This window comes from Gymnoscopelus braueri (assembly GCF_963280865.1).
Source record: "Gymnoscopelus braueri genome assembly, chromosome: 16".
Lineage (NCBI taxonomy): Eukaryota > Metazoa > Chordata > Actinopteri > Myctophiformes > Myctophidae > Gymnoscopelus > Gymnoscopelus braueri.
Window position 1 is genome coordinate 28,336,022 of NC_137616.1, and position 17,272 is coordinate 28,353,293.

The 17,272-nt window shown below is 43.1% G+C and overlaps 1 protein-coding gene across 1 annotated transcript in view; it reads left to right on the plus strand.

The window, feature by feature from the left end:
* Positions 1–17,272, plus strand: part of mettl24 (methyltransferase like 24) — a 38,579-nt gene that overhangs the window by 9,623 nt on the left and 11,684 nt on the right. Inside the window, exons 2-3 of the mRNA XM_080453489.1 lie at positions 10,858–10,956; positions 16,543–16,652. Coding sequence (XP_080309615.1) covers positions 10,858–10,956; positions 16,543–16,652 — 209 coding nt within the window. The remainder of the gene's footprint in view (positions 1–10,857; positions 10,957–16,542; positions 16,653–17,272) is intronic.

A 17,272-nucleotide genomic window follows, 5' to 3' on the forward strand; every position in this document is an offset into this window, starting at 1 on the left:
GCACTATTAAGCAGCAGGCTCATACAGCAAGGTCAAGTAGCTATTCCTCTGTAGGCAAGCTTCAGACCCAGACAGCAAGACGACTAGTTATAAGGTTTTATGAACTCAAGGAGACTGTTTCTCATATCAGGCGTCAGTATTCTGGCTAGGGCAGTGACTATCGCCTCAGCATATACATACTGTATAGCAGTGGGCCTTCCATTCTCAGTCGATGAGAATGGAACACATTTTTATAGTTGGTCAGGGTAGTGTCGCCGCTCTTGGACGCTGAGCGTGGAGCAGCACATTTCATAGTCAGGCAGAATGGACCTTCCATACTCAAGTGCTGAGAACACATCTTTTGGTCAGACAGAGGAATATCAGTCCTCAGAATTATCCTAACAATGTGTATGCATCCTTGTAGAATCTGTATTTAAGCTGCCCCAACATCAAGATCGGTGTCAGACTCCCGTTGCCTTCCGAGACAACCGGACCCTGTCCACCTTCCCTTCTTCCATCTCCTTCCCTCCCTTTTCCCTTTTCCCCCCTGTTCTTTATTCTTATTTTCTCATTATTATTTTTTATAAATCTACTGAAACCATATCAGTATTAACGCTTCATTCTCTCTCCGAGGAAATGTTGAATTTCCACAACAGGGCCCACTGGTGGGCCATGAGGATATTTCAAGTGGCCAACTTGCAATTGCCAAATAATTGACAAAACACTAGGATTTTATTGATGATATAACAATATAAAAAATGGCATGGTATTTTTCCTGATTGATGATTTTTTATTGTGATACTGATAAATAGGAACTTAAAGTATACTAAGTTAGTTCCATTGATCCAAGCCAGAACACAATCGATTGATTGATCATTAAAATAAACATGCTCTGAAAATGCCCGCGGCCCACCCATCTGACCACTAAGTGATCAGATGGGTGGGCCGCAAACACTTTGGAGATTTTCAAGTGGGCCCTGATACAAAGCGCTGTTGTAGAGGCTTGAGGGATAATTCACAGATCCACTTTGATTCGTGTGCGAGGGACTTCAAATGCTGCCGTCGTGTTGGAGTGAGAATGTTCTTTCTTTTCAGAGTTAAATGAACACATTGGATTAGCCTGTTTAGCAGAAGAATGGGAACCAACGCGCTGTAATGAATGTGTGTTGTCATGCAGCCAGGCGTGTGTGCAAGATTGGAACGTAATGAATATGACAAACATGGGCCTCAGGTCAGCTACTTGCTCTCAGATCAACTACTACACACACACACGCACACGCAGGCACGCGCACATGCATGCACCAACTGTGCAAGCGTCTCCAGACAAAAATGTACTCTTTTTACGTTTCTAACAGCAATGCACGTACGCACTCCAGGCGCACGCACGCACGCACGCACGCACACACACACACACACACACACACACACACACACACACACACACACACACACACACACACACACCCACACACCCACACACACACACACACACACACACACACACACACACACACCCACCCACACACACACACACACACACACACACACACACAGTCTCTACTACCGCAAATATGTCCCATATGTGGATTTGTGAGATTGCCCTTTAAAGGAATAACATTCCTCTCTCCTCTATTCCTCACAGTCATTTTTTTTTACCCACACAGTGCCTCAATCTTTAAAAAAAAAAAGAAATCCTGTCTGTTTCTCATTCTCTCCCTCCCTCCATTCCTCTCTACCCCTCTAGCCCTGCTTCTAAAACTAATGTCACTCTTCCTTTTAAAACCTAGCAGAAGCCTTGTCAGACCTTTATTAAATAGATCAGCTTTAATCCTGCCCTTTAATTCTGTTAGAGCCTCTCTCTCTCTCTCTCTCTCTCTCTCTCTCTCTCTCTCTCTCTCTCTCTCTCTCTCTCTCTCTCTCTCTCTCTCTCTCTCTCTCTCTCTCTCTCTCTCTCTCTCTCTCTCTCTCTCTCTAAAATGGGATTGGGACTGACTGCCGAAGTCATCCTATCAGCTGGAATAGTCAGAGAAGACGTAGCTCCTACATGAAAAATGTCTATGAGATTGTCATGTCAGTAGAATACTGTACATTTTGTACCATACTGTGAACACAGTCTTTTGAATTCTTAGAATAATCCATTATCATTTCTCCTTAAGGGTACTTTGAAAGCGGTCCCCAGCTGGTGCTTGTTCTCTGTAATCATTCTCTGTATTCCAAAAGGCCTTTTTTATTAACCTCTCTGCAGGAGTTTTGCAAACACAACCTCCTCATCGTCTTAACCGCTTAAACCCTATGTGTACTTACATAGCTGGCCGAGGTTCCCCGGGGCACTACTATTAGGGCTGCTCCTTTTTCCCTCTATACACTATTATCTCTTCGCTGAAAACAGCGAAGCCAATCTACAATTTACAGCCGATCTACAAGCTCACAACGTTATGCGTTGGCTAATTGCGCTGAATGTTCACTCCAGAATTGGCAAACTAGGGTTTAACTTCATGTGAAAACCCTCCAGACTTTTTGGGGGGCTTTTATGCCTTTACTTGACAGGACAGTAGGCTGACAGGAAATGAGAGATGGGGAGTGACATGCAGCAAAGGCCGTCGGGATCGGGAGTCGAACCCGCGACATGCTGTCAAGCTACATTGAGCCTATAGGCGCGCCTGGACCGCTACGCCAGCGGTCCAGGCCCCCTCTATACACTTATTGAATTGGACCTGGGTTGGCTCTGTTCTTGGACCGCCTTTTTGTCTCTACACCAAATCTCTTTGCCAAAAATAGCAGATCTACAAAGCTCACCACGCATGTAGAAGCTAATGTCCCCCCCCCAGAATATGGACGCTTGGGTTCAAGACAAGTAGTTAATCAAGCTCCACTCATGCACGCTTCTAATTTATTAGTGTAAGCGGCCTTCACGTTAAGGTTTTTAAGCTTAACTGATTGTATTTGTATTGAATAGTAATGCAAAACATTAGCGTGAGGAGCGATGGAACTGCTCTAACAACGGTGATCATATGCTATAATCAGCCTCTCAAATGGGCAATAGAGCATGAGAGGGAGGTAAAGAAACGTGATAGGAATTAATGATCTTATGTATAAAGCACTTAACGGGGAATATTCAGCACAGAATCAGCACTGAGTAAAGGATTGCCTCCGGGCGCTATATGCCAGAGCCAGCGCTCTACGTCGACAGACGAGAGTGTTTTTGAGCCAGGTTAATGGCTTTACATTTCCATAATCAGCGCATTAATTGATATAGGCTCATACATTCTATTCCATACAATTAGTTTCATCTCCCACAGTGATGTGTGGTGTACTGTATAGGTAGCCAACACCATGTGAATGATTTATCTGTGAATTAATCTGCAGGCAGCAAGTTTTCTCATACCTCATAATACCATGAGTATGGGAAGGTTACTCTTGAAATGTAATCCGTTATAGATTACCCTCCTAAAATTTGAATACATTATGTAACTTTTATTAGATTATAAGATTTTAAAATGTGGATATAGGCCTAGAATATGGAAATGTCTTAGATTTTACAATTATGGTGCTTTTTACTTTTTTCAAGAGTAACCCTCTGTCAACACCAAAATGTTATTATTAACCGTAAGTTCATTACAACATTTTCTTTGTAATTGTAACTGATTACAGTTACATTCATTATTTAATTATGTAACTCTGTTACTTCCCTACGCTGACCTGTATGTGTTATTCTCACAGAATAGAAAGCCAGCCCACTGAGGAAGTACAAAGGGAGTTTTAGACAATTTTATTTCATACCCAAGCTTTTTTCGATGAAAAGGTCAGCAAAAGAAAAGTAGAACATATCCAAAAAAGAGCCCCAAGTGAAGAAAATACTCTCAGTGGTGTCAAGAAAACACTCTGCGTGATGTTAACCTCAGTGTTTTGACATTTTCCACTGTGCTGTGCTTTTCTGTGAACAGCGTGTGGACTCAGTTGAACTGACCCCGACGTCTGACACCAGCAGTCCTGGCAACTTGACCATTAGACGGGCTGACTTGGCAGTTCTCTGACTGTTGCCTTATGGTCTCCAAAATGGGCAGACAAGTGTAGCTTCAGCTACAGTACATTGGATACAGTGATAATGTGTATACACTACATGCACTCAAATCATTAGGCCTATACATCATTGTACACTGTACTGTTACAGGTCCTTAGTTGGTTCATTTGTGCAGTTACATTTTACACTAGTCACTTGTACAAAATGTTTTGTAATCCTACGTTTTTTGAAAAAACGTATGTTTCTATATCAGTGTTTCTCAAACTTTTTCATGTCAAGGACCCCCAAAATGATATGTATTTGGCTGCCGACCTCATCTCAAAATATTTTGTTCCAGGGACCCCCAGAAGCAAAGATTTGAGTTAAAAAATGTTGCTTTAAAAGAATATAAATATATTCATTTGCACACATTTTCTCGATTTTTCAAAAATAGCAGATCTACAAGCTCGTAGCGCGGCACTCGGTGCCGTGCTATGAGCTTGTATATCTGCTATTTTTTAATAGCCAAAGTGTAAAATAATGCTTTTTAGCTCAAATCAAAAAGTGACACAGATGCGTTCCAGGTCTTAAAGGGTTAAATGAACATTCCAGTTTTGACTGTGCATTTCTCTCCTACGTCTTGTTTTGCCTTGTACTATGCTGTACTTCCAGCATGATTATTGTGCATTCCTCCATCTGACTGTAAAGTCTGCCCCCTCCTCGCCTGTCTATTTGTTTGAGCCAGCCATTTCCTGTTTGCTCACAGGCATTATTTATGCTCGGTCCTGGCCGCTCTCACATCACACAGCTCTCACAGCCTGGCTAAAGGGCAGATAAGCTCAGTTATCACACTACACCCTGCATCACCTTTCCATGTCTTTGTCTTGGCTTGACTCATGTGGGTCATGCGGTAAGCCCCCAGAGCATGAGTTAAAGTGAGGAATAGGCCTTTTTGTCCCCTCTCCCCCCTTTTCTCCCAGTTTAGTCTACATTATGCCAATTCCCCTTTGTACTGTAGTCCCCTGTCACTGCTGCACCCTACTGGTTTATTTGTTAAGGAGGGTGTACACAAGCATGTTTCCTCCGATACACATGATGCCGTCCTCGCCAGTGCGCTTCTTTTCACCCGACAGTGAGTGAGGAGTTTGAACGTGAGAATGTAGCCCATGTGAAGTAACACGATCTCAGTTCCGCACCCCACTGAACGAGTGCCCTGATCAACCTGTTCAGAGATCGCCCGCCCAGGGGCTGCCCATTAGTGCAACGGCCCATTATTTCGACGTCCCAATAATCAGATTTTTTTTAGGTTAGTGTGAGGTTATAGGGTTAAGGTTAGGCTTAGTTATAATGCGTGCCATCAGACCAATGATACTTCATAACAATGGGCCGTCAGAGTAATGGCATGGCACACGCCCTCCTCCCAGCCTGGACTCCCTCTCATATTTTGACTAAAAGGATTTAATCCAAAGGTGTGTTTAAAGAAGAGTGTTTGAAGGTCAAATTACATACAGTAGGTACAGTGAGAATGCTAGAATTACACATCACTAAATCAATCCACCAAACTAAAGCCGGATTTATACTTGTTGCGCCAGAGTGAGTCACGCACCGACAATAGCTGATACATTCAACAATTACTGGTCTCCATAAATCAATTCATCCAACCGACCAACCAACCAACCCACCCAGCAGTCTTTCCTTCTGTTCATCCTTCCATCTAGCCATCCGTTCATACTGTATGCACGCACAGCAGGCACCATGTGGTTTATTGTGTGTTATTAAAACCACTAACCTTCACTGCTCCAGAGGTGTTGATGACTTGTTACTGCATGGCTGATCACAAGGCCTAACACTAATCTCATCAACTACTTAGCAGGGAAGCACTTATACGGTGTACACACACAAACACACATGCAAACGTGTGCGTGCACACACGCATGCACGCATGCACGCACGCACGCAAAAAAAAGATTACGTTGTTTGGCAAAACTCCTCAAGGGCCTGCTTCCTGGGTTTGACTAAAAATCTGTAGTGCCGATAAAGGTCTTGTTCATTTTTCATTAAATAAGTTCCTGTTGACAGATAATGAGAAGAATAATTACACCGTGCAGGACACTGCAGCCCTGCAGGCCTGTGGACTTTGGAGGAATACCTTTGTGGTTCCAGGAATTCTACAGACTCCAGGCCCACACTGTTCTCCGAGAGGTCCCTGCTGCTGCTGCAGCCAGGATGCATTGCACCCCCCACAACCCCGACCACACCACCCCTGGGATACTTGTCTATATTCCCATATCTTTTCTATCATTCTGTGTGCGTGTGTGTGTGCGTGTGCGTGTGCGCGTGCGTGCGCGCGCACGCGTGTGTGTGTACCTCCCTCTCTCGGGCAAAACGCTCCACCAACCAACCCCAAGCGAGTCCATTGTCCCAGATATCTAGCCTGTGAAAGGTTTTCCTGTCTCAACCTGTACCGGGCTGATGAGGCCTGACAGGTGAGCCTAAAGGAGGGGCAGAGAAGAGATGGAAGATAGAAGTGGTAGGTCAGAACCAGTGAGCATAGCATTAACAAGATGGATGTATGTTTGCTTTATTGTAAACAGCAGTCAGCCAAACAGACTGTAAAAGTCACTTCTATATTCTAACATCATATTTTATGTGTTGTTTCAACTTAAGCTGAAACACAAGGTTAGTGAGGGAACAGAACAAAGACGTCTCCCCGCACATGCCGAGTTCAGAATAGAGAGATGGATAAGGTCACACCCGTTATTATGTCAACACTTACTGCTCATTAAAATATGCTCACTTGTGCAACCCCGAAAAGAAAGGAATGACAATTAGCAGTGCTGGTATAGAGGATGCTGTGCAGTGTCCACACTGGTCCCCTCTGTTACCAGTACACTATGCACCATCAGCACCCTCTTATCTTAGATTAGTCACAAACATTAAAAAGTGCATTGTTTTTAACCGGTAACATGTTGAACTGTGATCGAAACTGAGAACTGTGAAAGTGCCGATTTTTTCCTTCATCTCTGGTCTGCTTAAAAAAAAACCCTGATCAGATCAGAGGACAGTGATCTAAAGAGAGGCAGTGATGGTGCTTGTGCTTGTGATTGTGTGTGTGCGTGTGTGCGTGTGCACGTGTGTGTGGGTGGGGGCGGTGTTAAATTAATCCGCAAAACAAATTGAGGTCCACATATCCATCAAGGTTTTGGTTCTGCGGGATAATTACGTCGATCACACATCATTATCGCAATCACTGCAAGCTGAGAGACTAGAGTGGGGCGAAAAATAGAGACACCGAGCCAAGGCGAGGTGAGCGAGAGAGAGGGAATAAAAAAGAGGGCAACAGAGGGATGCTGCGTTGGCGGACGAATGAACAGAGAGACGAGGAGGGAGAGTTTCCAACAGAGAGATGAGAAGGGAGAGTTCCAACAGAGAGATGAGAAGGGAGAGTTCCAACAGAGTGATGAGGAGGGAGAGTCGAAGCAATGACAGGCATTCAAATATTTTGACACACAGCGAAACAACCGATTAAGGGCACAATTCCACACAATGTGCAGGGAGCCATCATCTAGCTGCACAGCCATTAGGCACACAGCTGATCCACTGAGCTGGCTGGCCAATGTCAAGCATCACTGCAAACAGGAAATACAACGCACGGTTGAGCCGACCGATGCCAGTTTTTTTGGTTCCAATGCCGACCCTGATTTTAGTCCTAGATATCACAGATTGCCGATGTTTTGATCAGTGTCTTATATTAAAATTGCCTAATGGGTGGACACCACAAATGTAAAATCCGGACATGCGATACCCATGAACACTGTTCATGGGTCTGGTATGGACGCCAGGTTGAAAGTGTTTAAAAATTGGAACACTTCGGCTGCATAATTGCCAATACCGGTGTCGTAAAAAAAAGTTAAATAATGGCTGATATATATCGTTCTGGATCTATATGGTCCTGTCATACAGAAGGTATACAGGGTGGAATGTGCGCACGTATGAGTGTGTACAGTATGTGTGCACACATGTGGAAAAATTGTCAATGCATGGTTCTGTGTATGTGCACACGTGAGAGAGAGAGAGAGAGAGAGAGAAAGAGAGACCACTCTGCAAACACGTCACGCTGACACGTTAGACAGATGAAAATGTCAAAGTGGTGACTTATAAGCAACCTGAAGGTCTCCTGCAATGCAGGCAGAAATGTAAAAAAAAAAAAAAAAACACCTCCAAGCTGACAGCGAATGCCTCATTCCCTCTCGCCCTTTAACTGGCAACACTGTGACTGCTTGGAAACGTTGGATCAAGGCCAGTTTGCCCTGTTGTTTACTCTTTCATGGAGGCAACAAGGTATAGATTGTAAATGAAAGTGTTTTTGCCGTGGGAAGCCATTATATTGTACCTGTCAACAAACACAAAGCTGGAAATTGGGGCTACGAGCGGAGGAGGCGAGAGAGAAGAGACTGAGAAGCGACAGAGAGGGAGATAGAGAGAGAAGTTGACATCACCTCATACCCTTTACACGCTGTTTGTCAGATGTGCCCAGAGCAGGGAACACACCCATACATGATGATGATAGCCAAGCCAAAGAATGATCCATCTGTAACCATAGGAAACGGAAAATAAACAAAAATCCATAAGCACATTGGCACGGATAACACTGTCACAAGCCAGGCAACACATTAAATCACACATAGCCTGCTGATTTATATACATGCTGTTAATGAACATTTGGCCGTAGTGGTTGACATGAGAAATGAGGATGCAACAACACTTTGTCTACCATGTATCACACATCCCAGCTCTATCTCTGTCTCGATGTCCATCAATCTATCTCTGCTTCGTTGTTTCTGTCCCTTTCGGTCTCTCTCATGCTGCTCTAATCATAAACAGACACATTCCTGTAGAAATGAACGAGGCCATGAGGAATGGCTGCCAGGTTTTAGGAATGTGACACGGCGGCACTTCATCAGGCTCTACTAGTTTACTGTAGTGTGCCGACTGGGCCACTGATCATGAGTGTTTCGGTTAGTTTCCACTTCTTAGTGAAATAATTAGGCATCCAAGTAAGTAAGTAAATAGGTCAGAGTGGCTTAATGTATGTAATATATATGTGTGTGTGAGAACATTTGTATGTATTTACAGTATATAATAATAATAATAATAATAATAATAATAATAAACTTTATTTGTATAGCACCTTTCATGACATGAAATGCAGCTCAAAGTGCTTTACAGAGCAAGGATACAATTACAGTTAGAACCAATTTAACAATAAAGCAAACAAAAATAAAATAAAATAAAATAAAAGCAGTAAAATGCAGTAAAATGCAGTGGCCCTCGCCACTACACAACTACAACACAAATGGATATAACTTAAATGTAGTGGCCACTGTCCTCTACAACACAGCTAAAGAAATATCCACACTTCACACAATTGCCAATATTACATGTGTACCTTGTGTACCTTAGTAATATATCTTCACACAATTGTCAATATTACACCTTAGTAATATATTTTCACTTAGTAATATTACACCTTAGTAATATATTTTCACCATGTTTACCACGTGTGGACTAGCCCAGGGGATCTGCTAACTTATCACATCCAAACCACACACCGTACACCCCTGAGAATGATATCGGGGTTATACAAGATATATAGAATAAACATAGACATAAGTATTGTTGTGATTTCGGTTGACCAACAAATGGTCCCTAAGAGTCTCCATCTATAAAGGGTGGTGAGTGAAGGTTTCTGTTGAGACGCACACGCGGAGAACCAGTTGACACCAGGCAGTATCACACGACAAGCTCTCAAGTGTAATACACACATAGAGAATATATACAGTATTGTACAGTGGACACATGACGTGACCAGAATATATGGAACAAGGACAAGAACAGAATGGATAGGAACAGAACATACATCTTGTATCAGTGTGCACAGACGTCAGTATCGCTGATAAAGTACTTGATGGTCATCGTATCACGGATATCATTATGCTTACGTAGATGCAAATGTGTGTGCTGGGTCAAGCAGATGAAGTCATAAATCATGACAAGTATTTATTTATATATGAGTGCATTGTGTACACAGAGTCTATGTATACAATGTCTATTTTGGGACGGTGTGTCCTCTGTTATATTAAATTGTGGTGTTGTGTTGTTTTAAGGCAGAGAGAGCCAGAGAGTATTTCCTTGTATTATAATGATAATGGTTGACGATTTGACAGGCGTGCAATAGGTGCCAAGTGGGCAATATCTAAATGCATAACAAACAAAAGAACAAAACAATTAGTTGTCTATACTAGTAAAGTCACAGTAATAGAAGCAAATTATAGTCAATAGTATAAGTAGAGTATTAATAATAAATAAGTGAATGAATCAATAAAGGCATTTGCCATAAAATATGGTGCTGTCTGATGCAGATCAGTTGCGGATAAACACACCTACAGTATGACTGAGATAGGCCTGGCAGAACCATCAATATAAGACAAACTGCAGCCCGGGACGTAAGGCTGCACATGACCTAGATTTCAGATTGAAGGATCACTTACATGGACACGACACACACTCATATACCTGTCACTCACACAAACACGGGAGATGAAACACACTGATGAAATATGGCAAGGTGCTACAGTGTAGGTGCAAGATAAGACTTGGCTATTGTCCCCTTTGGCCACAGAGGGTAGACAAGGGCAATTTAAGTGCCGTGTCTAATTCTCGACTAGTATGAAATGGTTATCTTAACCCTAAAAGCCATTTGTAACTCAGAGAGCCAAATGTAACCAAATGTAACCCGCAAGGATCACTCACAGAGTTAGATTAACACTGAGGATTTTTATTATGTGTTTATTGGGTATTTCTGTGTTCCTCTGTAGTCTACTCGCTGGCACATAGACTTGGAGCCATGGGCCAGTGACAGCCATTCTCTGGAGGACGAAGCTAGAAGATTCCTCACCTACATTACCACACCACAGGTGAGTCACTGTTCTTAAAATTGCAATTACAATTTAGCCATTTAGCATACGCTCTTATCCAGAGCAACTTACAATAAGCAAGGTAATAATCACATACTGTACATAGAATGTAGAGAAGCTAGGATCCCAGGTTAAACAGGAACCTTGCATCTTAACCACATTAACTCTTGTGTCCCTATTTTGGGCGAAAATTGTAAAAAAAACAGAAGAAAAAAAAAACAGCAGATACACTGCCATGGGGTAGAGCAACTTCACTGATGTGTGTGTCTATGTACAAAACGAGAGGGACGTAGAAGAGGAGAATTTGCGCCTCTCCTTTCAGATTGTAATTTCTGCTGCCAGAACTTTCAACCTACAAGCTGCCATTTTGTCCCGAGTCATAAAATTGCATCCCAACATCCCACACAACATGACCATGTGCTCAGCCCTTAATGTGCTGCTTTCCTTTTTATGTTGTTTCTGATTACATCTTCTCTACGGTGCTGCAAGCTGAATTTACAATTAGGGAAAATAGAGCCTTTGAATTTGAATGGATTCTTCGTTGCTTTAACCAACCATCAATAAAGACACAATAGGGGTTCCTGGTGGCTCGAACAGTTAGTGCACTTACTGTACTTACTGTATCACATACTCCTAGTGAGTAGCGAGGACACAGGACCGAATTAGACTCCTTGTTTTTTGTCTCAAATGACCCCAGAAGTGTATTAAAGTGAAATACCCCATTAAGTGCAGGGAGATGTAACTGTATATTTCTGTAATTACATCCGAAATTGAAGCAAGGCTGTATCAACCCATGACCATAAGCCACACTGGGAGCACAGGAAACCTCTTCACATGCAGCTCTTCCCCCGCCAATGTTTTTCCTGCCTGTGATGGCACGCACATAATTCATTACTCTATTGATTACCATAGAGATGGAATTCCAAGCCCCCCTATGTTCATACTTAATCAATGAGATGTTCTGCTTTGTTTGTTTGTTTACGCCAGCGTTAAATAACTACAAATCAATTAAGATATTTAGTGTCTCAGTAGAAAGATGAAGTAGCCGGGAAAGGCCCGGGAATTCTGCAACCTTCTCGCTGTTGTCAAGGTTACGCAACGACACGCAGAGGTAGTTTTAGTTTCAGCCTCCAAAATGAGGTAGGACTTTTTTCAGATTGCATGCATCACATTTTTATTGCACTAAACTCAGGTTGGCAGTAAACAGAAACTTAGCAATTCCCTTACTCACTCTTGGCAGAATACCACCTCCTCCCCATATGGCTATTGGTTCTGTATTATTCACAAAGCAGCTCACAATGAATTAGTCACAATTGTGAGTGTGTTCATGCGTGAGGCGAAAATCAAAGAGGGGAGGGGCAGATATAGGGGAATATAGGGAGTGAATGTGGCAGAAATACAGAGTTTTAGAAAGGAAAAGAGAAAGGGAGAAAGTGATTGTGTGCTTTTATGTGTGTGTTTATGTGTGTGTGTGTGTGTGTGTGTGTGTGTGTGTGTGTGTGTGTGTGTGTGTGTGTGTGCGTGTATGTGTGTGCGTGCATGCCTGTGAGAGAGAAAGAGGAGTCTGTTGAAGGGAGCTGTCATTCATAAGCAGTGACAGACAGCGCAGAGAGAGCTGGTGTGCGATAACAGCACCCTCAGCCTTAATGCTGCCTGACACAGTGCCTGGTGAAGCTCCGACTCCGGGAGATGGCCTGTAACACGACTGTCAAATCAAGAACACTAAAGTGCAATATGAAGCCACAGGAAAGCATGCTGCACATATGCTAATGATATGAATCATTGGCCTTCTTCTACACTGCTTAAACCACTGGCAACCGTTCGTGGGTGATATGCACGCTGAATATAAAGTTGCATTAGGCTACTTACCTAAACAATAATGGACTGTTCATCAAGACCTAATCATGCACGTATACGATGAAGGCTGATTACAGTCATCATCGGCGGTCACAGCAGTTCAGTGCTGTTGTCGATGCTGCAGAAGTGAAGAGGCAATGTAATTTAAAAGTCGGCATCTTCTTAAATGAGAGGACAAGGATTTACGCAGAGCAGTGGTGTGCAGAGAAATGTTTACGCATGAATTGTGCCACTGTCCGCCAAACATGCACGCATGCGCACGCGCGCACACACACACGCACGCACGCACGTACATACACAGTGCTTTACATTTACCCTGGTGTTCGTATTGTGATTAACAAGAAGCCAGTGAAGACAGGATAAGATTGGAGTGATACATTTGTTGCAGCAATACATTACAGTGATCATATTATGTGCTGTCGGACTCTGAGTCTCTGACACATCAGCAACTGCAGTACATGGATTGAATTCACTGTAGGTTTTTGACATACAGACAAATATGTGAGGAAAGTATTGCAGTAGATGAGTCTTGTAATACAGGCTTGAGTCAACATGCATGCATGGCTTTATTTTTGTTTACAAGGGCAGTGAAATAGGCCTGCAACTGAAAAAGCCAAATCACAATATTTGATTTATGTTAGTTAGTTTTCACCATCCAGGGCAGACTGGTAGATATGAACAGAGGTCGGGTGACCTGGTCAGGTTAGATTTGGTCACTGCAGGTGCATGGAGACTGAATCAGCAAACTATGAGTTATTCTACTAGCCTTGACAATCGGTAACCCATAAATTAGATTTACGGCACATGAACCAAAGGGCATGGGGTATATAGAGAGCAGTATGTCTCCATCTCCTCCTACTCACAGTCTCACATACTCTTTCTTGCGCTCATTCTCTTGCCCACTCACTTCGGACGCTGACAGCAGCAACTTTGGCAGTGCCGACTTATCAGCCCCAGCTGGACGACTTCATGAAACCTCCCTATGCTGTAATTCAACCGTCAACGTCAGACACAAACTACCCCTGGCCTTGCCTTGGTTACATAGAGTGATACTTCTATCCAGTGGTGGAAAGTAACTAAGTACATTATTACTTAAGTACTGTACTTAAGTACAATTTTGAGGTATTTGTACTTTACTTGAGTATTTCCAATTTCCAAAACTTTTACTTCTACTCCACTACATCTCAGAGGCAAGTGTTTTACTCTTACTCCACTACAGTTATTTGAAATCTTTAGTTACTAGTTACTTTTTAGATTTTGATTATTAATACAAAACAAACATTAACCACCTCAGCCCTATACATTTCGTCCATTTGAAAATAGCCGATCTACAAGCTCACAATGCGACGCATTGTGAGCTTGTAGATCTGCTTTTTTCAAAAGATGTTTATACATTTGAAAACTTGAAATGGGACATTCTGCATAATGAGTACTTTTACTTTTGGTACTTGGAAGTACATTTTGATTTCCGGACTTTTACTTGTAACAGAGTATTTATTTTCTATATTGCAGTATTGGTACTTTTACTTAAGTAAAGAATGTGAGTACTTTTTCCACCACTGCATCTATCACGTTCATTCACGTTGTCATAATAACCAACGTGAAAAAGCAACAAAACAACTCCAGTTGGTTGTCAATCGCGGATGCGTCGACCCCTTGAATTTGACTCTCCAATAAAACTCTCCTCAGATCGTTAGATCTGTGTGGCTTTGTGCATTGTCCTATGAGACAACTCCCAGCCACCTGGCACTGAAGTAAAGCAAAATTATTTGGAAATACTGTACACACACACACACACACACACACACACACACACACACACACACACACACACACACACACACACACACACACACACACACACACACACACACACACACACACACACACACACACACACACACACACACACACAGAGCAGAGCAGAGCACAGGCCATGCAGGCCTCAAATGCTGAAACAAAGTGCAGCCAAATTCCTTTCAGTGCAATGATTCAGAAGTTGGCAGTCTTCTCTTGCCTTGCCTTGCCTAGCTCTATCCTTGAGCGGTGAGGGAACTTTGCTCTCTCACTCTGTGTGAGCATGAGCCTCGTGTATCAAGGTTGGAGAAATCATTTGTCCAAGTTTAATCCTGTCCATTCTCCATCACCGTGACAGAAAAGAAAGGAGAGCAAGCGAGCCGGTGTGAGAGAGACAGCGTAAAAGAGCGTCACTCACTCCAAGCGGGATCGAACATGAATGAATATGAGCCCAGCATGAATTTATGATTAATAGATTCCTGTACATGTATGTGCCAGAGTTGATTAACATTATACTACATTTGTCAAGGAGAGCTCAAGTGAAGTAGGGTTGAGCAGGGAAAGGAAATGTCAGAAATGTTGGATGAAAATGATGATGTTCCTAAAAACTACAAATACTACCTTGTAGCTGTATGCCTTCAGCAACCATTTGCCGTTTACGTCTGTGTTTGTCCAGACTATATATAGTGAAGACTTTGAAGGAATTTAATGAAAATGTTTTGTGAGCTCACAGTGATCTTGACCTCTGACCACATCATTGTAATCAGTTCATCCGTGAGTTTGTGCCAAATTTCATGCAATTCCATCAAGGCATTCTTATGATGTTCACAATTTTGGGACAGATGTACATATGCATGTTACAGTATGATTGAAAAAACAGTCAGATTGAAAAAAGGAGTGCTCGTTTTCTTGGGAGTTCACCGTGAGCTCTGATTGGAGTATGAATGTGTGACGTAATGACCAGCAGAGCTGTCACTGGGGAATAGGAGGCTGATGTTCACATCAGCTGACTGACAGCCGATTACAGCCGAGGCGTGCAAGACTTCCGTGTTCTGCATGAGCAAACGGCTATGCTTCATTTCTGGTGGAATACATATCCATCATCCCAGTCAAGTGTGTGCTGGCGCTCAGTCAAATGAGAATTCCCCTTTGGCAAAGGAAGACATTAGGCTTCTATTGCATTATATTGACAATGGTTAATTAATGGAAGGAGATTCTTGTCTATGAACATTTTTCTATCCATATCCTTTTGTGAACTGGTGAAAATAAGGAAAAGCTGCTAGATGTAGGGTTACGGAGGGCTCAGATATTCTATATGATTTGAGAAAGGGCTGGATTGCAAGAGTTGCTTTAGATGGGGCCATCATTTTTGGATGAGGTGCATCTAGTTATCAATTCATATCTCCTAAAATAATATGATGTGTCTGCATGTTTGGTAAATGAGCAAAACATTTTGTTACAAGGGACCCCTCCGTGGGGGACAGTATAAAGGGAAACACAAAAAAAAGAGCCATTTAAACTATTAAAAATCAGGTGGTGGAATCTATTCCCAACGCTATTACCTATTAGAACAAGATGACACTTTGATTCCTCACAACCAAATTCCCAATTACCATCATCTATTAGAAATAAGTTACCAAAACAAAAAAAAACGCATGGGTTCCCGAGGCTAGTGGTAAGTTAGCACCAAAATGGCAAAAAGCACCAACAACAAACATAGGAAAATAATTTGCGGCTTGTTGTAGTTAATTACTGAGGGCCAATAAGTAGTTTCTATGGCAAATTATCAGCAGAGCTCACTAATGCACAACCTACTCAATCTGCCGGCTCCTTTGCGTCGATGTGAAGGACTTCTGATTTGAGACAGGGAAGAGTCCTCAGCATGATTGACACCCATAACATTTATGTCCTTTTGCCCGTCTGTTTGTCCAGGTTTCATGTGAGTCCCTGTCCAACGAGGGCCCCTGGACTGTCTGTCTGGACCCCAAGTACAGCCTGGTCCACAGCATGGACAGCAAGCACTGCAGGGTCTACTCACTGGGGTGGGTTCACACACACACACACACACACACACACACACACACACACACACACACACACACACACACACACACACACACACACACACACACACACACACACACACACACACACACACACACACACACACACACTCAAGCAACTTATTCATGTCTAAATTACGATTTTAGTAAGTACTGTAGGTGGTATTTGTTTAACATTAGGTGCACGCACGCACGCACGCACGCACGCACGCACGCACGCACGCACGCACGCACGCACGCACGCACGCACGCACAGCACACTCCCTCCACCACACAAGCCTCTGGCAGAACCCCAGTCCTCATCTATCTCGCTCTCCTGTTCTTGAGTGGCAAGTAATCTGGACTCCGTTCAGTCAAATCAAGTCAGGTTACCGGGCACTTGACCTCCTTAAGATTGGACGGGTGCTGATCTGTCTCAGTCAGCCAACTTCTCCAGCTCTGGATGGTTCCGTACACCACAGGGTCAAATGGGATTGGACTGTTGGAGACAGTGGGCCCATTAATGTGACTGCTGAGAGACGGCACAGGTGTGCTGGCTTCAAGGCAGGCATGGCATGGGGGCCGTGGGAGCGAGGGCAGGGGTCGAGGGGAGAGAGAGA